Here is a 24,677-nt window from a genome sequence, read left to right as displayed (position 1 = left end):
CGCAGTGGTAGCGTCGTTGCCTTGTAATCAAGGGGTCCCGGGTTCGATACCCGGTGGAGGCACATAGTGGTTCGGATCCCACTTTAAACTGTAGGTCCAGTCCCGATTAGCCTTACTGTGCATAAAGTGGACTTAAAACACCAAATCAAACCAAACCAAACAATGCTTCTAGGCCACAGTATCCCTTCTCACACACTTGCCAGCCACTGCATTTGCGAGACACAACCAACACGTAGCGCGTTATCTATCACGAATGGAACAAAATGAGTCGTACATGACCTATGTATTTTCAGACGTTGAATTCGTATCTGCAATAAGAAATAGAGGTTCCCTTTTAACATTTCAAGGTTGTCCCCTGCTCCATCCCCAACCCGGGGTGGCTGGGTGGGTTCATTGTAGCATAGGTGACTTGCCCCCACAATACTATCATACTTTCATATAGAACATTTTTTTCGTTCGATGCATATTTATCGCGATATTTCGATTTGTCAAGTTACATGGGACACCCTGTATAACAGAGATTTAAATTTGTACAACGTCCAATACAAAGAAAATAATACGGTAGGCAATAAAGTTTCTTCTTTCTTTTTCCAATTGCTTATATGGGTATGATTAACATGTTATACTATCTTTGAATAAACTAAATTTGGATAAATTCAAACTGACGGTGGCGTTGCAACATGAAAGTTTCTGTTTCTACAAATCATTTTCATATGTATAGTCCCATCATATAATTTGCTATTGGAGCAAGGTTATCATGTTATGGTGTTCTTAGGGAACGTTGGTTACACATAATACATTTATGTAACGTTAGGCACATGCGAATGATAGAAAAAATATATATTATGCCTTTATAGCCGATGATTGAAACTTGAACGAGACGTTTCCGAACAGAGTTTACTTATCTCATATTGATGCTTTTGTTCACTTCCATCGACCCTGAAAGTTTGTAACATGGTCACGGAAACACCCTGTATAATTTCTGTAATTGCCTTTGCTTCATTCACTAAAATAATTATTTATCTCACATGTGGGAAGGGGAAGCATATTTACACATAAGTTCAAGTAGAATTTTGTATACTTTTAGCGCGTAAACTGAATAACATTTTGACCATCTCAATAAAAATATGGCTTTGCTTAATTTATTCATATATTTTCTGTTTGTTCTGGTCTATGACGGAACTGCAGCAATTCGTGAAGCAATAGAATTGAGTATAGAATACTTCTGTCTCGTATGTTCCAGTCTATAATTTAAGGTTTTACGTCTTGTTAATTATAATAATAATGCTCAAATGCAATGTTACCTAAATAGACAATTGTGCAGATTAATATATATTTCATTCATTTTAGAACACATATCCCGTCCATATCAGAGCTGTCCATGTAGTGAATACGCCTTTCTATTTCTACACTGCGCTTCGGCTCATTACACCATTTTTATCGAAGGAAAAGCTGGAGAAGGTGAGTTTATAGTCAGAAAGGTGTGTATGTGTGTATGTCATAGTTGAGGCTCCAAATATTGTATAATAACTTTAAAAAGTTTTTTAGTCATCCAACGTTTGTCTAGAATTAAAGATAATATCTCTGAGGCTGACATACAGATGCATTAATATCCAGAGATTATGTTTGTGGTAAAGGACATTACTTTGCTACGAATATGATAAAAATGTTTCAAAACAGCTTAGCTTGACATTTAACGGAACATTATAATTGAAGGTAAATAGTACGAGTAAGACCAATAACAATATCCAATAAAAGCATTTTAATTAATATCTAACTCAAAGCAGTGCCTTACACAGTTCATTCACATCTGTTTGCTTTTACATTTCATAACTCGAAGCAGAGTATAGTCCTATGATGCAAAGGCACAAACACCAGATCTCACAGATTTCATACATTTCCATAAAGCAAAACAAGTTTTTGAGAATACCCTCGTGATATGAGCACCTGGCAGCGTACCATGCAAAGATTTGGTGTAGTTGAAGACGAATATGCGTGCATTGTGCCATTCAAGGTATTCTGAGTAGAGACATTCAAATATTCTACATACAATTCTTAAAGCAAGAACCCTTCAAGGGCCAAGATCCGTTACTATTTTCCTGAAATTGCTGGGTGTTTAGTTCCCTGCACATAGAAAATTTATTCTCGACAGAAGTTTGGAGAGAGTTTTACAACATGGGGAGTGTGCGTAACATAGGAATATTCTTTTCTAAATCCGCTATATTAAAACCTTCCTTGTGATGTTTACGAGGTGTACACCAAAAGTACGTGCCGTTTCGTTCTAATTTTCAAGAAAAATGAAATACAATGAAATAACCTGTGTTTATTTTTCAACAAACTCTCCCTCTTTATTGATACATAGTTGCCATCGCTCAGTTCATTTTGTGTAGCATGTGGCATAGTCATATTTGGAGGTATGTTTTAGATACTGGAAAACAGCACTTCCCAGGGATGATCTATTGGCAAAATGGCGTCCACGAAGAGAATTCTTGAGGTTTGGGAACAACCAGAAGTCACTCGGGGCTAAATCTGGTGAGTATGGTGGATGTGTCAGAAGTTCAATACCGTGGTCAGCCAAGAATGAGGTCACAACATTAGCACGATGTGGCGGTGCATTGTCCATGTGGAGAATGAAATTGCCATTAGCCATTTGTGGTCGTTTCATAGTCAATTTCGGCAAAAATTCTGTATCCAAAAGTTTACGAAAATACTCGCCCGTAATTGTATGACCTTTGGGAACTGGATGAGACAATATCACTCCCTGGGAATCCCAGAAGATTGCGTATAGCACTTTGTCATTTGATGCAACCTGACGAAATTTTTTCGGGGGTGGTGAATCCGTGTGTTTCCACTGCATCCACTGTCTTTTTGTTTCTGGATTCAATAATGGAATTTGTGTTTCATCCATTGTCACAATACTGTCCAAAAAATTGTGTCCCTCCCTTCTGAATCGTGTCAAATTTGCAACACTGGATCGAACGCGAGCATCTTTTTGATCGTCACTAAGCAATCGTGGAACCCAGCGAGAGGAAACTTTCTTTAGGCACAAATCTTTCGTGATCATTCGTTCTACTGTACCCATTGTTAGCCCCAGGGTATCACAAATCTCCTGCATGGTGACACGCCTATCTTCCATGATAAAATGTTCAACACGGTCAATGTTAGCATCAGTTGATGCTGTTTTCGGACGTCCAGACCTCTGCTCGTTTTTCACACTCGTTCGTCCATCTTTGAACTCATGCACCCACTTCCTAACAGTGTTTTCTGCAAGAGCACTATCACCACACACGGCCTCCAGTTGGCGATGAATATCGGCTGCACAACGTCCAGCTGCGGTAAGGAATTTCACAATTACCCGTTGCTCTTCAAGTGCAAATTCCATTTCCCAAGGCAGTATCAGAAACACGTCTTACTCCTTCAGGCACTGTCACTCAACTACTGCCACCTAGCACACAAAACTCACATTGCTTGAAGACGAAGGATGGAAGTCTCCGATGCCATAGTTATTTCCCTGAAAAGAGAAGAAATGTTGACTTCAGAACAAAACGGCACGTACTTTTGGTGTGCATCTCGTATTTCAAATATAGTAACTTTCTCTTCATTTACAATATTTTAATATCACCGCCGAAGTTCACGGGCTCGAGACCCGACCTGTGCATGGGTGTTCATTGCAGGCGTCCCTTCATCATTTATTCATCACGCATCCTCATCGTCGAGATATATATCATTCGCTATTTGAAGAGCAACAAATCGGCCTCCACGATCGTAGTCAACCTATGTGGCGGACTGGTTAGCACAGCGCGCTACAATATTAGGGATCGTGGGTTTGAATACAGGTTCGGACATGGATGTTTGTGTTTGTGCCATTCAGATTACATAGAACATAGAGATAGTAAATAAATTAGATAATTGAGAAAATAGTGAAAAACAGGGGATACTACGGATAAAGGGTATCTAATATACAGGGTGTTGCAAAATACCTGTTACAACGCTTGGGAGGTGATTCGACAAGTAAAAACAAGGAAAAAATGCCATGTGAAAAAATGTCGAAATCGGCACCGTTTTCGAGTGACAGGCGTGCGAAAATCGCCTCACACCATGTTTATAGCATAATAACTCAAGAAGGAAGAAATATATCAATGTCGGAATAAAATAATACAAACAAAATCGTACCTGGCGAATACAATGGTGCATCAATTGAGGCCCAGTGTAAATTGCGCAAGGGGACTCTCAAAGAAAGTGGGGAATCCCCTGATGGAAAATACAAGAAATTTACTACTATCTTCTACATAATGTTGAGATCGGAATGTAGCCAGTAAAAAATGGCGACGTATGTCCACATGCCCCACTACTGCTGGGACACCGTCCCACACCCGGGAAATAGGAAAATAACTGCAAATCTCCTGTTGTACACGGTTCACATTGCGGTACGAAGAAGAAAAGAAACCAATTTGTCGCATGTCTCACTACTGCTGGGACACCATCCCAAATGGAAAAAAATACGGGAAAATCATAAAAAAACGTTTTCAATCCCTTAATGTTGACACACTACTTTGCAGTACGAAAAACAAAAGTTAAACAATGGCCACATGTCGTTAGGCTGTACATATACTACAAGAGAGCTCCCCAAAGAAAGTGGGTAATCCTCGAAGGAATGAAGACGGAGAATGGCGAGAAAACGCACACAATGGCATGTAACATTTCCAGGCACAGCACATCTGGAAGGGATTCCACTGAGAAGCGCACAACCTCCGCACATGCTGATCGACGGTATGAAGTACAGCGATATCCAGCATCTTCACTCGTACCTTTCACTAAAGGACACTATGTGGTGCTGATAGGGGCTCACACAAACACCGGTATACTCAGAGACGTTGTTGAAAATGTCCGCCATTGACTTCAAGACAAAGATGGCATCGGCGAAGCACTGATTGTCTGGTACGTGCAAATACCTCTGGCATGTCACCAATTGTCCCAGCAGCGGCACTAACACGAGCAACGAGATCCTCAGCACTTTCCACAGGGGTTTCATACACGAGCCTTTTCATTTCTCCCCACACAAAGAAATCCAGTGGTGTGAGGTCGGGGGAACGAGGTGGCCACGGTAAAGGTCCACCCCTGCCAATCCAACGATCGCCGAAAATATCGTTGAGTAAGGCTCTGGCTCCCCGGTCGAAATGTGCGGGGGCGCCGTCGTGTTGAAACCAGATACGTTGTCTACCTGCCAGTGGCACGTTTTCCAAAAGTTCAGGTAATACGTCATGTAGAAACACCCGATAATTCCCACCACACAAAGTAGATGGCAAAATGTACGGGCCTATCAAGTGGTCACCTACTACGCCACACCACACATTCACTGCGAACCTATGTTGATGATGGCGCACAATGATTGCATGCGGATTGTCCATATCCCAGACGTGGCTGTTGTGGCTATTGAACATGCCGTCCCTGGTGAACATTGCCTCATCGGTCCACAAAACTATTGTTGGGAACTCTGGAATCGAAAGAGTTTGTTGCACGTACCATTGGCAGAAATCCATGCGTAGGGGAAAGTCCGTGGGCAGTATGTGGTGCACCTTATGCAATTTGTATGGGTGCAATCCCTCCTCTCGAAGAACGCGGAACACATTGCTATGGTGGGTTTGTTGAGTACGAGCAATGACACGTGTGCTGGTGTCAGGACGGTCTCGTATCGCGTCCAACACGTCCTCTTCAAATTGTACAGTGCGCACAGTGCGGGGTCTTCCACAATCCCACCTACGGGGCAGTAGAGATCCAGTTTCACGCAGTCGAGCATCAAGTCTTTGAAAGAGTGCATGTGCTGGTAACCGCCTATTGGGAAAACGTTCGTGATACGAACGCCGTGCTTCACGGCTGTTTCGGTTTGCCTCTCCATAAACGAGATGCATACCAGCAAGCTCGTGGGTAGAGCACTCCACCAGTGTCCTGTTCGAGAACTGCCCATCAACAGGGGCACTTTCCCTTCGAGTGACGGATCACAACTACCGTGATTAGCACCCACGTAATGTCACACAGGTGTCCACGCAGTTTTTGCAAACCGAGAAAGAACACGAGAATACGTACTCTACGTACACTATTCCTTGGCGCAATTCAACCATACACACACGCCAGACTAAACTCCACGCTGCGAGACGCAGAACAAAAGAGGAAAAACAACGGTAGACTACACTCTCTACGTAGTATCCACCAACACTAATACGTGACAGGGGACCTACTCTCCCAGCGCCTCTAGTGGGGCATTCTGTATCAATTAGCTGAAATCAATCTGTGCGTAATTTGACGGCATAGCGTCATTTTCGAGTGAATTTCCTATTTCCCGAGTGTGGGACGTTGTCCCAGCAGTAGTGGGACATGTGGACATACGTCGCCATTTTTTACTGGCTACATTCCGATCTCAACATTATGTAGAAGATAGTAGTAAATTTCTTGTATTTTCCATCAGGGGATTCCCCACTTTCTTTGAGAGTCCCCTTGCGCAATTTACACTGGGCCTCAATTGATGCACCATTTTATTCGCCAGGTACGATTTTGTTTGTATTATTTTATTCCGACATTGATATATTTCTTCCTTCTTGAGTTATTATGCTATAAACATGGTGTGAGGCGATTTTCGCACGCCTGTCACTCGAAAACGGTGCCGATTTCGACATTTTTTCACATGGCATTTTTTCCTTGATTTTACTTGTCGAATCACCTCCCAAGCGTTGTAACAGGTATTTTGCAACACCCTGTATAAAAATGGATGTACGTGTGTATGTATGTGTGTATGTGTGTATGTGTGTTTGTTCCGGCATAACTCTCGAACGCCTGGAGCGATTTCAACCAAACTTGGTACGCGTATCACTTGCAACCTCGAAAGAAATACTGGGGGCAAGACACCCCTGGCACCGCAAGGGATGGGCGTAGGAGGGGGTGACATGTAAAAATAATCGAAAACAACCGATATTAGTGTGGAATACATAGTTTTCGGGGTCGCTAAGATGAATAGTGACACTCCGAATGCCGTTCAACTCCAAGTTCATCACCTGTTGGGATGGGGTGAGAGGGGGTGAAAAATAAAATGCCACAAATGACCTAGATTAGTGTCGAATCCATAGTTTTCGGAGTCTCTAAGCTAATTGGTGACATTCACGATGACCAAACTTGGTACACGTATGACTTACAATCTGGAAAGAAATGCTGTGCCGGTAACACACACCTGGCACCCCTAGGGGTGGAGGTGGGAAGAGGGTGACATTTACAAATATTCGAAAACGACACATATTAGTGTGGAATCCATAGTTGTCGGCGTTGCTGAGATGAATAGTGACATTCCCAATGCCGTTCAACTCCAAGACACCCCTGCCCCCCCCCCCAGTGGTGGGAGTGGGAAGGGGGTGGCATGTAAAATAATCGAAAACAACCGATATTTGTGTGGAATCCATAGTTTTCGGGGTCGCTAAGATGAATGGTGACACTCCCAATGCCGTTCAACTCCAAGAGACCTCTGGCACCCGTAGGGGTAAGGGGTGGGAAGTGGTGATATGTAAAACGACCGATATGTGTGTGGAATCAATAGTTTTCGGGGTCGGTAAAATGAATAGTGACATTTCCAAAGCTGTTCAACTCCAAGACACTCCTCGCACCCCAAGGGGTGAGGGTGGGAAGGGGTGACATGTAGAACGACCGATATGTGTGTGGAATCAATAGTTTTCGGGGTCGGTAAAATGAATAGTGGCATTTCCAAAGCTGTTCAACTCCAAGACACTCCTCGCACCCCAAGGGGTGAGGGTGGGAAGGGGTGACATGTAGAACGACCGATATGTGTGTGGAATCAATAGTTTTCGGGGCCGCTGAAATAAATAATGACACTCTCAATGCCATTCAACTCCAAGACACCCCTGACACCCCTAGGAGTGGTGGTGGGAAGGGGGTGGCATAAAAATGACCGATATTAGTGTGGAATCCATAGTTTTCGGGGCCGCTGAGATGAATAGGAACACACCCAATGCAGTTCAACTCCAAGTTCGTTTTACACTACAGTTACAAATTCATTATATTCCTGTCTAATAAAACATTAAGATAAATAAATACCCGGGCAACGCCGGACAATCGGTGCCGTGCAGTTAGCGAACGTGCTCATATCGAACACAGTTAAGGAAGGATTTGCAGGTGCGTGCTGTTAGCGAACACGAAAACTTGTCCTGTCTCATTTGTCCTTGAAACTGGTCATCATGCAAGTGTTCCCAGTGATAAGCCAACTTTCGTGGAGAAAGAGAAGAAAATGAAGAAAATGAAGTGTAAGGGGTTACTGAAGACAAAAGACGTAGTTTTACTTAAGGAAAGGTTAAAAGTTTAAGGTTAGGTTACGTTCGGTTCTAATTTCAATTCATTTTTATCCATGACATTATTGTTCTAACCTGCGCACACTTATATTAAAAATATATAGCTAACAGTTTAATTGGGTATTTGCCATTTCAGGTTTGCACCATCGTCTCAATGCCACTATCAGGATGAAAACTCCGAATATATTCCACTTATTAATCAAACTGAAAGTGGAAGCGATACTTGCCATGTTCCAAATTAGGCAGGTAGAACTTGGGAGTCTCTAGCGGTAAAAGGAAGAAGACTTACATGAACACCGACACCCGGATAAAAACAGCTTTGGAACAACTAAAAATTGATAATAACATTTACAAATGTCTTAGGAAGTTGTCCTTTGTACAAAAAGTAACCTAGGTTGAGAAACATTACATTTCCTACGTAAAATTTGATTTTAAGGAAGATGAAATATATCAATATTTTAACAAAAACTTTCATGTAGTTAACCTAAATTGTTGAGGATCCTTCATTTAGCTCATTTCAAACAGAAAATGATTATAAGGTATCACTGGCAACACTTGCATGTTGACCACTTTCAAGGACAAACAAGACAGGCCACGTTTGGGTGTTCGCTAACAGCACGCACCTGCAAATCCTTCCCTTCCGGTGTTCGCTAAGAGCACGTGTTCGCTACGAGCACGTTCGCCACGAGCACGTTCGCCACGAGCACGGAATCGGGCAATCAGCTAGTATCTTACAAAAATGGGTGAGTAGCAACGTCATCTCCTTGTAATCAAAAGGCACGTGGCACAGTGGTTCGGTTTCCACTTTAAACTGTAGGTCCAGTCCCGATTAGCCTTTTTGTGAATAAAGTAAACTTAAAAAAGGAAGTCAATTCAATACAAGAACAAATGACCGTCAGTTTTAGGTTTCATAGTATTGACAATCTCCCCTGAATTGACCAACGACCTTGCTAAACAACGTAATAAATGTGAAAGTTTTTATTATTTATACTCTGCGTCTGCCACTATTATCGTGCATATTTACTTCATTACTTTACATCTACATCGACATGACCTCGGAAAGGAAGTTCCATAAACATTTTGTGAAATATATATTTTTTTCAGTGAAGTCTAGGGAATTGTTCTAACATGGGAGATTTTACAAGAAATCTATTTTTCCCACTCCGACACATTTTTCAATAGCTAACATAAGGCCTAAGGAGAGTATTTTACCGAAGTCTCTTTGAGTAATAAATCTAAGAATGCAGGAATTCCATTAATTGATATTCGGGAAATGCTTGTAGCAACTTCCAGAGATTCTCGTTAGCTACTCTCAAATATTTCTTGATATCTGTGGCAGTCATCAGAAAAGTACAATTATCTGGCCTCAAAATTCTTACAGAATTCTTACAAAATTCGTACCTCCACTAAGTGGTAACATTCAATGAGATCTTATGATTCATTGAGTAATGTATCACCTGCTTACGTTGTTTTTTTCTCCTCTTAATCTTGACATTGCAAATGAAGCACACACCAATGTGGTTGATAACTTGACCTCTGGTTGTCATTGTTTTCGTATGATCAACGGATTTAATTTCTTGCAGTTATTCATCCATGGATCAGAGCTGGGCGCCTTGAAGAAGCACATTGAGCCAGCAGACATCCTGCCCGAGGAGTACGGAGGATCCGATCCAGGATTCAGCAATGATTGGCTTCTGGATCTAATGGTCGAATCGGAGGAGGCATTAAAAGGTGTTGTTCATTCCGATTTATATTCATATATGTTTATTTTTTATTTAATACTTATAAGTCATATATTTATTCAGAAGATTATTCAGAAATAACAACCAGATATCATATTTCCAGTATCATTCCTTTATTGGTGGAAATATTATGAATTCATGAAATTATGTTTACAAGATATACTTAGAACATTTAATAAGAAGTAATAAGGTTATGAAAGTTTGTAGAGAAATTATAATTAAATTGTTGATAAACGAGGAATTAAATTCTCTATCCCGACGACAATAATTGCAGCATGCTCTCAAATATTCATTAACGAGGTATATTTTCTCTGTTTACTTCCACAGGTTAATACCGTTGATGATGATTTATAAAAAAAATAGGTGAGACTATACCAGGAAAACTCCGGTGTCTTACACAGAGAACTTACTTTCAGAAGTTTTGGCCATATCAAACGATATTATATCAAATTATGAATTGTATTAAAAATATTGTATAGCATGTGAGGTAAAGATGCAGGTTGTTTTTACCCTTGCACGGGGATGGGGTGAAACCTGAAAAATTATGAAAACGGAATTAACTGACTATCGTGAAACCCAAGAACAAAAAGTAATTTAAAGCAGTGACCACCCATCTTCTAAATTCAGCCTCCTAGCGGTCAAATGCGAGAGTTCCAGACACTACCTATTTCGAAAGAAATTTAAGAGTGCTTCTCAATTGATGTGGTTATAAATTCCAAATGTTTCATGATCAGCTCAGAAAGAATACTGAAACAAATACAATAATTTTCAATAACTCTGTATAACATTCTGAAATTTGGGACTATGACATACTTTTAAGATCGATTGTGTCTCAAAAATAGTACCACACTGTTTGTCCTGTTCATACCTTTCTTCAAATATATTACACAGCTATATTTGGATATGTATATGTCGAATGAATTGTTGTCATCATATTAAATTGTCCATTAAATGTTTGCGCCTATTCATACCACGTTCGTTTTCTTTGTTCCAATGAAGTAATTTTTTGCATATTACAAGTAGGAGGCGAGTTGCATCTACACTTCACATTGATCAGATCCTTCTACGTACTTTCGGGATCGAAAACTTATAGGGTAGTGGCTTCCGTTAAGAATTGTCAACCTGATGATCGTAAGTTACAAAACCTCCTCGTATCACTTCCCTTCCTGTTCTCGCCTTTTGTATCCATCCCACTCTTCTCCACTCCTTTTATATCCTCTTCTGTACTCGATTTTCGACTGCACTGCACTCTTCTCCTCTTCTCTTCGTTCTTCTCATTTCTCTCTTTTACTCTGTTCTCTACTATCCTCTTCCCGTCTCCTCTCTTCCCGTCTCCACTCTTCCCATCTCGTTTTTTACCCGGTGGAGGCACATAATGATTCGGATCCCACTTTAAACTGTAGATCTAGTCCCGGTTAGCCTTACTGTGCATAAAGTGGACTTAAAACATCAACTCAGTCAGTCAGTCAGCCCATCTCGTTTTTCTCCTCTCTTCTCTTTCTTGCTCCATATCTATCTATTTCTTCTCACACCTTTCGTTCCCTCTCTCCTCTTTTCCTTTGTGTAGACTTATCAGCGATGAAATACTAGAAACACGATTTTCTTTTTTCAGAAATAATTTTGTCATTTGCTATGTAATGCTGATATTTTAATAATTTTAAGTACAATAATACTTGGTTTTATTGATTTTCACGTATTTCATGGGGTGTGCGAATTAACTTGCGGAGATGCCGGGGTGTTTCCCTTCACAAAATTTTTATCCTCGACAGGAGAAAAAATTCCTGCTAGCGATGTTGTATCTCTCCCTTCCCAAAGATAATGAACTTAAGGCATAGAGACCTATTTCTTAACAAAACAAGCACCACTAAAAGCTCTTTAGGATAAACAGTTATTAAACCATTAAAACAATTGCACCTTACATAGCGTCAGAGGTGTTTTCAAAAAAGCTCCCAGACAAGCGCCGTTGGTCGGTCCATTGTTAAATAAAATAAACTAAAGTTCAAATCACCAACCCTGAGACCTTCTGTAAACAAAACCACGTGCATGCAGAAAGCATTGCAAATTCATAGAAGTAAAATAATCAACACGAAAATCCAGCGTTGTTACAGGATTCATTACGTAAGGTAAAACAACGGCTAATTTGTAGTATGGGATACGATGCCGCAAATGACGTCTCACTTTAAACCCCATGCTCAATCTTTTTTTACTTATTTCTTCACCTTTATGGTTAACTCTTTGCACCAGTAATCATTTACCATAAATTTGGCTTCTTTCTTTCATGCGAATTGAATATATTTTACTTGCATTTTTTTAGACAAAATTATATAAAATGGTAATGTATATTTCTAAGGTTTCATATAGATAGGAGTGTATTTGAAATTTATTTGTAGATTTTATGTAAATTGTATCTTATTTAAATAATATATATAATGGGCATAAACAGCCATATGCAATGTTGTGAGTCCAATAAATATATTGATGATGATGATCAAAAGAAGACAAAGAAAGTTCGTAAATTTATTGCGGTTGGAAACTTTGACAAGCATCCTAATAACGATTTTTGTTCCGCCAAGTATAGTGCACTTCGTAAAATAACTTGGTGATATGGCAAGGCAAGATAAGTGTGAACATTTTGTAGGAATATGTATTGTAACTTTGAACGAGCTTAGAGATTTGTGTACATAATGATATTTTATAATATTGGTTATTTTCTAAAAATAATCATGTGAACAGCAAGGAAGTAGTGCCACTTTCAACATGGCGAGTTCTATGCGTGTAACAGTAGATGATTGCGGTAGTCGGCGGTCATGAATCAGCTGACGTGGAGTGATACATCGAATAGGTGAGACGGTTTGTTTACAGAAGGTCTCAGGGTTGGTGATTTAAACTTTACGTTGTAATTAGTGTTGTTTTCGAGAGCTTCATTCGCCTCAAACAGGCAATATAATTTGGTGAAGTGTTTTAAATGTTAGTTCAATAGCTCTTTTGTGTATGAGTTTTCTTAAGTCATAAATATACTGTCTCTAAATTACATGTAATGTTACCATACTTTTCGAAAGTACTTAGAACTGCAAGACATTAGTAGTTTAGTTAAATAACTGGTAACATATACAAATTTGCATAACCCCCAAAACGATTTCAAATCACAAATACATCAGTGAATGTGCATCCACCCAAAACATAAAGTTTAATTCGTACACTGTGTATATGTGTTTCTATGTAGATGTTATGTATATGCATGTCCGTAAGTCAGAGAGATTCTTAAATAAATTTTCTCGTTTCTTTTCTTTTTCAGAAAATGCAGCGCGTTATGGATACGATCTGAGTACAAAATAGGCACACATAAAACAAATAGAATATTTCACTTTATCTCCGCCACGTTCTGATCATTTATGCATATGAAGATATGTTACTTTTCTCCGTTGTGATCATGGACGTTAACTTAAGTCAAATGAAATTAGCGACAGTTCAAGGTGCATTACTTATTTTAATATGTTGTTACCAAAAATGAGTCCTTTGTATAGCATTATTTAAGGTATTTTTCAAACATCATACAAGAACTGACATTGTAATAAATTTTCTGGCTCTTCTTGAAAAATAAAATGTCGCTGTCCTAAAGTTGGTGAGTAATTAATTTTCTAGTAGATTCACACAGTTATAATGAAATTGAAATATCATGAAATACGAATTCATTATGTTATTCAGTTTTTTAATTATGATGTTACACATATTGTAATATTGAATTTTCTAAAACGTTAAAGTTGATTTTACATGCTTAGGTTTTCTTGTAATGTAGGATATAGGTACAATGCTAATGTAATTACTTTTAAGAATAAATATTTATATACAATTAAAAGTAACATTTTGGCTATTCTTATTCCTCAGCAAATTTGAGTCATTGGATTTGATAACATTATATTCCATAAAAGAGTAAACACACAAAAAATTAGAACTTTACGTAAAGAATGTAGAGAACACGGATGTTTTAAATGATCCAAGCTCCATAAAATAGTATTAATTACACAAGTAATTAATACTACTTAATATGCCTACTTAAAAAGAAGTGTATGGCATAAGGAGATAAAACTCATGTTTGTGCCTGTAGCAATGAGAGTTCCAAGACAACAGTATTTGAATTGCTCTTTATGTAACACGAAACATCATCTGAAGTGCTTGACACCTAAGGACATGTTGCGACCAGGGTTGTTAAATACCCGGGAACTATAAATGAATTCGATTCCTGTCGGCAATAGAAAATCAGCAAGCGTAAATTAGTTTTGCTCCTTAAGGAGTCGATTTTTCTTGAAAGTATATCAATTAGGCTGTGAAACGAAATTTTGCTCGCCGTTTTAAAAGGGTTCAAAAAGGTTCCATTAAATAGGTTTTAAATTGATTGTTTCCGGAATGGTACCGAAATACTGGAATGAGATATTGTTAAGATAGATGTTATAAAAAGATTCAATTCCGGTCTGTCAGTTGACGAAGCTGTCGCAGTATGCACGTTCATAAAATGTGTGATTAGTACATTTTGGGTATTGAATATCATTATGGGCCTGACGGAAAACAGTTATCCACTCGTGAGCATGAAAGACTAATCCAGCTGCTGGTTGAGGAGATGCAAACATATAGTATAAACATGATCCTCTTCCAAAACAGCGTGAGAAAAGTAGTCAAAAATTATAATCAATTGGATTCAGCCGTCATTGGCGTTTTAACTGGCAGCAATTATCGAATAACATGACGAATAAACCAATGACTAAGGGAGATTTCAGAGCGCAGCAGCAGGCAGCAAGCAACACGCGATCCGGAGAATTCACACGTAAACAGCAAGCGACACGAGTTCATTCAGTCTAAAAGAGCTTTAACTAACACCGAAGCGACCAGCGACACGCAACATATGCCGCTTGGAAACGATCTAACTGTAGCGGCATAACAGGCCCCACAAGCCTGCGTTCTGTTTCTGAAGTCGTAAAGCGACACGTGTTGCCTCTCGCTTGTCGCTTCGGTCTGGAAACTCCATCAGATTTCGTAAGGATGAATTTTGAGTACGAACCACTAAGTGCATTCGTTAGATGGACGTTCAAGCTCATCAGTCACTCATCGTTCCCATGTTTTTTGAGCGAAATATCACATTCTGTAGAGTGCTATGAACGGTACGTTATAGACCAAGTGCGACCTCCTGTTTTTGTACTGCTTCTGTCAGTGTGAAGGTGAATTTCAAGTTATCTTTTGTTGTGTAATAATGCTATAGATCGGAATTTCCATGTAAATAATACCGAAGATACTGACAGTGTTTCCTCTTGCACTAGTCTCTGCTTATGCTCTGGGGAGAATAACACCCATTTTCCATATTTCATCTTCAATCATATTTACACATTGCTTTAATACTTTAACAATGGGGGTTTATAATCATGTCGCATGATGGAATTAGAGAATTGTCATTGATTCCTTGCGCTACCTTTCTACAACCCCGGTGTGTGTCATTCCATTATAAAACCTACTTGCGGACCTATTTAGAACGCAACTTAAAATCGTACCGTGTAGAGCAGAGAGATATATTCGGAACCCATAGATAACCTTAATTATGGTGTACCGGAACATTTTCCGGACCAATTAAAATACGACCAGATTTCGGTACCCTGTTAACGAACCCAATAGAACTTGGAAAGATAATTTTTTAACTGTCAACAGTATCAGGCGCTTCACACAATCATCCGAGAAATAAATACGTACATTGGGACCAAACAGATTCACCATTTCATAGAGTTCATTCTATCATTTCGCTGATCGCACATGTCTATTGTTAGTTGATGCATGTACCCGATGGACAGAAAATTTGTGAAGTTCAGTCTACGGATAGTTAAAAAATGGAAAAAAATATTGTAGAATGTTTTCAAATGTATGGCTATTCTAGCGTAAACGCATGTGATAATGGACCTATATTTTCAGGAAGGAAGCTCAAAGAATTTTGCACTAATTTCAGAATATTAATTATTCATTCATCGCCATACCATTCTCCCAGTAATGGTTTAGCCGATAAGAAGAGGCTCCAAAACGTGAAAAGTTATCTGAATGAGAGATGGTTGAAAGATTGACATCTGAGAAGAAGTTTCAATTTCTGAGAAGCGATGGAAGGTGCGTTAAGAGTAGCCAGTTTCACACCTTGCCATGCTAAGAGGAAGATTCCTGCATTTTTGTCTTATTAACCTCGTAATACTTATAATTGTCTCTGGTCGCAAATTATGGAGAAGAAAATGATGAGAAATGGGAATAATCAAGAATTACCATGTATAGCTTGGAAAAAAGATATTATACATTCAAATTTCCCAAATAGGTATACGAGTGACTTATACCTGTTATGCCTTCCGTTCTCTACGGGATGTATGGTTTGTTTGCAACTCTTCCTATGGGCAGTGTTAAGTTTTAAACTAAGAAACCTCGGATTGCGTAAGGAGACAAGCGCACTATGTGTACAAACAATGAAGACTGTAGCTGATCGTAACCATACATTCTCATTTATCTCGCAAATGTTCCGCAATATTTACTGATACTTTTTGCTTCTACTATCGTGTACTTTTCACCGTTTCAGTTTGCGTATCACTATTTAAACATATTTTTTGACACCCAATATTGCTAAGTTGGAAAAAATATAATTTAGACAATTTTGGACTCCATTAAACTTGGACTTATCGCACGAATTGAAAGTATATTCCCTAGTACTTATGAGTCACTGTGCAATGCTACCACGATTGTACAAGATGGATGATCCTGTCACAAATTCTTAAATTTAGAAATGCCACAATCATAATCTCTAAGGACCCATATAACGAAATATATTATTCGGATATCTCTAACATATGTCCTTTGTTTCAATTTATAGACACGTAGACTGCAATTTATATTTTCTACTTTGTAAAAGGAGAGCAATGTAAGGGATGGCCCTTCCACTTACTATACCCAATTGTCAACCTCACTTCCACCGGGTCTCCAGAACAACCGCGAAAGAGATTTGGTGCGAATGTGAAATTTCCGCGGTTGGTCCATTCGCGTTAATCCGTTTCGCTTTTAATCTTTTCGCTCTTATTCCTCCCATTTTATTCCTTAATCCGTCTCGTGGTTGTTCCTTTCGCGCTTACTCCGGTGTTCAATTTTTGTATCGCGGTTGTTCCTCGCGAGCTTATTCCGGTGTATAATTTTGGTTTCGCGATTAATCAGTTTCGCTGTTATTCCTTTAGCGCTTATTCAGGTGTTAAATTTTGGTTTCGGAATTAATTCATTTCGCTGTAACTTCTATCGTGCTTATTCCATATCGAGCTTAAAACTTTCGCGCCAATTCCGTTCGTGATTAATCCGTTTCGCGGAAAATCTTTTCGCGCTTGTTCCTTCGTGATCTTTTAGGCGTAATCCCTTTCGCAATTATTTCACCGCCCCTTTCCACGTAGTACACCTTGAACTTCATTTTACAGACTAGCCAGGCTCTGGCGTCTGGGCTTATGGCTAGTGTAATCCTCTGTTGGGCTGTTTCTGTGTGTTGTCCTTCGTTTTGTCCTTATGCGTGTTGAGTGTCCGTGTAAAGCCTCAGCTTTGTAACATAGGTAAGAATATTTCAGTCCTCTGATATTAGACTCAAATTTTATTACTTATATTTTAGTTACGGTAAGGGCATAATGTGACGGGTGCAAAATAGCGTAAGTGATCTCACATCCAAGATTGCAAATTCACAATTCTTGAGGTAAGACATAAACTTTTACATTTCGAGATTCAAGGAAAAATAACCTAGATTAAATTTGTGAGTCTCTACACATTTCAATTTTGAATTCATGCTGCAATCTTGAAATTCGAAGATTGCATTAAATAATTTACAAAGCTTTCGGTGTCCGTGAAATGTAATTGCAAAGGGGGTGGAACAAAATTGGAACCCTTTTACACAACGGGAAAGGCGAGGGAAAGAAAAACGCATAAAGCAGTTCTTCGTCATCGATCTGTAGCTTACTGTTTTTCTTCGTTCGATATTAACAAATAAACTTGCGCACAGCTCTGCCGGTCAGGAGCTGATGAGTAGCCGAGAATGCGATGACGTAGGGAGATTACTTGTCCAAGTTCAAACACCTCCCTGTTGCATTTCCTTCTTACCCTGCTTACTTGCGAACGGAAATCAATGAGAAAGTATCGCTTTGGAAGGTTCTTAGCGTTATACTTGCATTTCGAACAAAGTTGTTTTATGTTTAACCACAATATCATTTGTCTGGATACACTAAAGAAAAATCAGTCACTGTGAATTAAAACGTCTATTCAAAGTATTAATTCCAGTTTAAAACAAGGTATGTGATTATTTTATTATTATTTATTCGTTGTGTTTCTAGTGTTGTTTATTATTGTTATTTTATTTTAGAAAGTACAATTTTCTTGTCAGGTACTCATGGTGGAATGTGAATCCCAGACTATGCCATATGCATCGATTTGGAAATGTAGAACACGAATTCGAGATGCCGTCCAAAATTTTTGGGATTTATTTTCGCTATCATAAAGTGTCCTATCCGCACGTTCCACCGGTCACAGCGATTCTGGCATTCTGCCACTTTCTAAACGCATACTGGAAGTCGTTTTCTGTGAAGTTGTGCAGCACTGCCTACGTGCCTCGTTGATTCATCTGAATGGAGGCAAAGCGACAGCCTTTCATCTTGATCCTCAGTCAGTAGAGCAAAGCATAAAGTAGGGGATCAGGTCGGGTGAGTAGCGTGAGGCGACAATCATGTTATCTTTGGTTGAAATAAAAAGATACCTGTTAGACCTACTATTTTTTTTGTGTTCAATCTCCTTGATTTCGTAGAAAGTAATGAACATGCGCTTGACTTTGTTTCCACTGTCTCTTCTTTTGGGCTTGCTGAGTTTGTAATTTTCCACTGGGAGGATTGGTGCCTTGTCTCAGGGTACTACCGTAAACTGAGCCATCGTCACCAGTGATAACCTCGGAGACCTTCGTCGGAGGCAACCTGATGAAGTTCCCTGCAGAAGTCAACATGCTACTGCTCTTGTTCAGCTGGCGAGATTCTCGGCACAAATTTGGTGCTCACACGATGCATGGATAATATAGCTGTCAGATTCCATTGTCATGGCCCACAGCCAATTCCCTGCTCATATGCTCATTTGGGAATAAAGTCGGGAGCTCTGCTGATGAGAGGACTCCCTACGCTTTCGCCCTCCTCAACGAATATCTAATCATTTCTTATACTAGCATACCATTCGAATTCCATTGTACAGCTCATGTTTTCTTTCCCATTCGCTTGTGTAATTATTACGTGGGTCTCCGTGTCACATTTTCCGGGGGTTACACAAGAGTTGATGTACACTACCTATTCCTTTCTCTGATCTGTCGCTAAATCGCTACGCACTACATACAAGACTCCACATAAAAGGGCACGCCTTCACACATGCATGACATATTGTAACATTACTCCGAAGATACGCTAGTAGTAAAACTGCATTGCACTACTAGAACTGCTATCTTGATAATACATACCACACATATTCCCTTATATACAAATTACAAACATACTTAATATGCATTATATGAAATATGTACTATATATATATATATATATATACTTACACAGGGTATCCAAGAATAACAACAACAACAGTTGTGTCTGGTAGATATTATAATAACAAGTAACATCACCCCAACTCAGCAAGTGCTGCGTGGTAGGCTTGTTACTAGCGTCTCTTGTTTAGATAAGAGAGACGACTTGAAAACAACAACTTGGGAATCTTATCTGCACTTTGCACACTTGTTTATTTTTCTTATTAAAGTTCTCCCTAGGTTACATCTTCAGAGTACACAGAACGAAATTTACTATGTTCTAGTGTTCCTCTCCATCTATAATTCGGTGGATTAAATACGTTTGGGCTCAGAAGAAACAAATTGTCAATGCCCATACCATCCTATGCTTTGTTCTTTGGATCTTGCCTTAATGTAATTGCTACTTATATTGTACGATTGGAACATTTCTTCAAATCCTGCATTGAGGTATTTTTCTGATTTAGCAAGGTTTTTATTTTGGCGAAATCGGTTTAATACTCAGATGACACATGGAAAAAATATGTAGAAATAAAAAATGACTGATTACTACGTATATATTTTATTTCCACACTAGCTGATTAGCCGGCGTTGCACGGGTATTTATTTATCCCATTCTTGTATTAGAGAGGAAAATATTAAATTCTAACTATAGTGTAAAATGTGACTCATTTTATTTACAGATATATAAAGTATAAATACAGTATACAAGTTATAAAGTACAATCTTTTACAAATTCACTATAATATTAATTTAACTCAAAACTTAATTATCAACAACATTTTTAGTTTTATCTCCAAGAGCAAGAATAAATATATTGAACAACATTGGGAGTGTCACTATTCATCTTAACGACCCGAAAACTATGGATTCCACACTTATATCGGTCGTTTTTTTATTATTTTTACATGTCACCCCTTTCCACCCCCACCCCTAGGGGTGCCAGGGGTGTCTTACCCCCACAGTATTTATTTCGAGATTGCAAGTGATACGTGTACCAAGATTGGTTGAAATCGCTCCAGGCGTTTAGAGTTATGCCGGAACAAGCACACATAATACACACATACATCCATTTTTATATATATAGGAGATTGCAACCATTCATTTGTCACAGTATATCCAGCTTTTTCTTCCATAATTATCACATAGTAGTTGGCAATGTGAAATCATTCTTGTGCATGTTATGTCATCTTTTTCGTGATGTTACAAACGATAAGCGCAATTCTTCAGTTAAGTCTCTCTTGCGTCGACTGAAGGATATTTGCGACATGGACATCATGAAAAATGTGCATTGATATCTCAAGTAACGAAAAGTTAATATGAAAACAAAAATTGCTTAAGGAACCAGAAATTAAAACAAGAGATAATTATATGGCCATAAAACAGTTATAGTTCATTTTTATTATTTTCGCGTTTAAACCTGCACATACTTTTTTCTGACTACCATGCGAGAGACCCAGGTTCTATCCCCAGCGCGGGAGAACCAGGACAATTTCAACCTCTTCAAGCGGCTCCGGTGTCCACCCAGCGTCGTCTAAAGTGGGTACCTGGAGGAAACTCTAGCGGTTAAAGGCGTCCAGGGGCGTGGTGCTGATCACAAAACCCCCTACCACAGCCGAGATCAAGAAAGTGTGGGGCCCTAACCCCCACACCACCTATATGCCTTAATAGCGTGGTGCAAAGCACACGGGAGCACTTTAGTTACATACTTTTTCATTGCGGGGTTATACAAACCTAAATAATCAGTCGATATTTATTTTTTTCTCGTTTATTCTAACATTTGAGCTTCATTTGTTTCCAATTAGTATCTTTCTTTGTTGTTCAGTGCCAAAAATATAATTCATTTTAACACGAAAGTAGTCATACCAAGACGAGAGAAACGATTGAATGACAACTACAGTTGGTACTGGCTCCTAAACGTGTCAAGATATCCTTAAAACCACAATCAATATGGTCTGGAGATGTTTTCTAGGTTGTTTTTTTATCGTAATAATTCCGTTAAGAAGTAACTAGTTTGTCGATTCATCCGTTAAAACCGAAGTGGCAAGTTTAACTGGTAGCTATAGAGCTTCAAAGTTTTTGATAAGAGATAAAACAGAAAATATATATCGTGGAATCACAGCTACATTCAGTACGAAACAATATGTTTCTAATATCAGGGTAGGAGAATTACTGCTATAAGAAAAATCAACCCATCCGAAATAAATCGTATACACCAGTAGCTCAATCTTATTTTTACGTTGCAGGTGTACGCACACCCCTCATACGTTATAACTGCAAATCTGCGTGATTCTTTGGGATGGAGGGGCACGGGAACGGAAGGATCCTGGTGGCCGTGACAGAGAGCAGCCAGAACCTGGTGGAGATTTCAACCAGAAGTACAGAGTGAGTATTCACGTGGTCACACATTAATATTATTAATGAAACACATTTTCAAAACTTCTTTTTTAAAATAACAGTCTTGTAAAAATTGGTTAAAATAAAAGCTATTCTGAAATCAACAAGATCTTTCACATTGTTAAGGGAATGTCTTACAGTACAGGACACGCCATTTGTGCTGTTTATAATTATGAAATATTTAATAGAATTTGAATTTGTAAAGGCGAATCTGTTTCTTCACATCATTTTTCCGAAATAACAGGCAATCAAGACTGGAAGGTACAGTGTCTCTCAAAAGTTTTAGGACAACGACATTTTAAACTAGGCAACCCAATATACACAAGGCGTTGGTGGGTTGCGTGCAGAGTTAGGCTCAATTTCAGGGTTGCCACATGCTTAATAAATATTTATAAAATATGCGAAAGAAATAAAAACAAGTATTAGTGTATAAAAGTATTAAAAATATCACTATTATATCGCAAGTGACAAAATTCTTTCTGAAAGAAAAATAATAGGTTTTCTAGTATTTTATCGCTGATGAGTCTACAGAAAGGAAAGGAGGTGAGAGAAAACGAGAGGTGACGAAGGACAGGAGAAAGAGAAAGCGAAAGGAGAAGAGGAAAAGTAGAGGAGAGAAGAAAGAGAGGATAGACGAGGAGAGGAGATGTAGTGAGGAGAATAGAAAAATATTCTAGGAGAGATGAGGAAAATGGAGCAAAGAAGAGAAAAGAGAAGGAAAACGAGATGAGAGAAGAGTGGAGAGTAGAGTAAAGGAGAGAAAAAGAGAAGGAAGAAAAGAAGAGGAGAAAAGAGCGTGGATTCGGAAATCGAAGACAGGAAAGGAGATACGAGGAGTGGAGATGAGTGGGATAGAGATAAGATGCGAGAAAAGTGGGGATGGCGATATGAGATAAAAGCAGAGCAGAAGGAGGGGAGAGAAGAAGGAGAAGAGAAGAACAGAAGGGACTGAAGAGAAGAGGTAGTTGCAGAAAATATCGTCTCAGCGTCAAGTATTGATGCATTGGTGAAATTATCGACATGAAACATTCAATAACATTTTGAAATGTATTGGAGAATGTATTAGATCGGTTCGAAATGCCTTTTGGCTTAGTTCAGAGCAAGGTAAAATCTTCCATGTAAGATCATTCATTTTACCTGCGATTATACCACTAAAAACATGAATGTAATTTTAATATTTATAAGAATTATCCAATTGTTGCCCACTTCTCGGTTCGTTGAAATGAAGATTTTGTAATTTAATATTTCCCCTCCCCCCCATCGTTAATTCCAAACTGAATCATTCCGTTTCACATGGCGTGAACAATGAACACAATGGGATAGGTCTAAAACTTACGAAAATTTTCTGCCATCGGAAGGGTTTGAACCTACGACCATCAGATTGACAGTCCTGAACGGTAAACACTACCCTACAAGCTCTCGCTCCTGAAAGTAAGTAGAAGGAGCTGACCAATGTGAAACGTAGATGCAACTCTCCTCCTACATGTAATGTGCAAACAATACTTGTTTGTAACAAAGAAAACGAAGGTAGTACAACTCGGCGAAAACATTTAATGGAGAATTGCACATGATGAGAACTTTTCATTCGATATTTGCGGAGGTATCCTTGCATTGATCTCGAGTGGGAAAAGGGGTAAATTATTATATGTCAGCAATCTTCTCACTCGGCCTGGTCTGGCTACATTGTGGCTTCCAAAAGCGAGAAGGCAACAATTTGCGTGGCGTCTCGGCTTCGTCGCTTACACTTTGTCGAAAAAATTCATGAATTTATTTTTTATGGTATGGGTGTAAATGTAGACCTCCATACTCGGAAAGGCAAAGTCATATATAGTCGTATAGACTCACAGGAGAGCATATGCCAGTATGTACAGAGTCAGGAGGTCTCGCTTTGTTGACTCATATTCTCGTGATAACTCTGGAAGTACATATTCCGTGAGTTTATATTCTCAAATGTAAAGATGCTTTAATAAAGCTAGATTTCAACGTTTTTTTGAATAATTCTCTCCGCATATTTAATTTATGTAAAACAATTTAGTGAATACTTTGGGGGGTGATATTCTGCTCTTTAAAGAACTTGAAGAGTGCCTTGCTCTTCATAATGAGCCTGTGTCCACAAGCACCCTTCTGCGCCGATTGGATAACTGTTACACAATGCAGCTACATTTATAGAGAAAGAATTTATGGGTCAATCCTCCCGAAACTTCTGACATTGATGCAAGTTCAAAAACAAAAAACGACAACTCATTAGGGGGGGGGGTTAGTCGTCCTCTTTTTTGCCCCGCGCTATGGTCTATTAATATTAACCTTGTCAACCAAGATAAACTGCTCTTCCCCCCAGTTTTAAGTTCTTGCCCTTTTAGTTTTGACACCCAATCACTGCCACTGAATTAGAGTAAAACAAAACCTAACAAGTGGAAGTAAGATTTTAAGAAGTTCACAAATTGTCATATAATAACGGAATGTATAAATACATAAATATCTAGTCCTCCAACGTTCAGCTGCGAAGTATTGGATTTTTATTTTAAGTTCACTTTATGCACAGATATCCTACTCCAGACTGGGCTTTTGGAAAACGCGGTATAATATGCTTTCCCATGTGTAAGCATGGTGTGTGTT

At 38.9% G+C, this 24,677-nt stretch overlaps 1 protein-coding gene across 2 annotated transcripts in view; it reads left to right on the top strand.

Annotated features, from left to right (window-relative positions):
- The window catches only part of LOC146005339 (retinaldehyde-binding protein 1-like), a 36,232-nt gene extending 22,344 nt beyond the window's left edge, over nt 1-13,888 (top strand). For both annotated transcript variants that reach the window (XM_083144515.1, XM_083144516.1), the window contains exons 6-8: nt 1,351-1,461; nt 9,929-10,076; nt 13,383-13,888. In XM_083144515.1, the coding sequence (XP_083000641.1) occupies nt 1,351-1,461; nt 9,929-10,076; nt 13,383-13,423 (300 nt within the window). In that variant the 3' untranslated portion in view covers nt 13,424-13,888. The remainder of the gene's footprint in view (nt 1-1,350; nt 1,462-9,928; nt 10,077-13,382) is intronic.
- Nucleotides 13,889-24,677: the final 10,789 nt, after the last annotated feature.

This window comes from Lepisma saccharinum, chromosome 23 (assembly GCF_977018435.1).
Source record: "Lepisma saccharinum chromosome 23, izLepSacc3.1, whole genome shotgun sequence".
Classification (NCBI taxonomy): Eukaryota; Metazoa; Arthropoda; class Insecta; order Zygentoma; family Lepismatidae; genus Lepisma; species Lepisma saccharinum.
The sequence above is the reverse complement of the archived record's forward strand: the minus strand, read 5'-3'. Positions and strand labels throughout refer to the sequence as shown.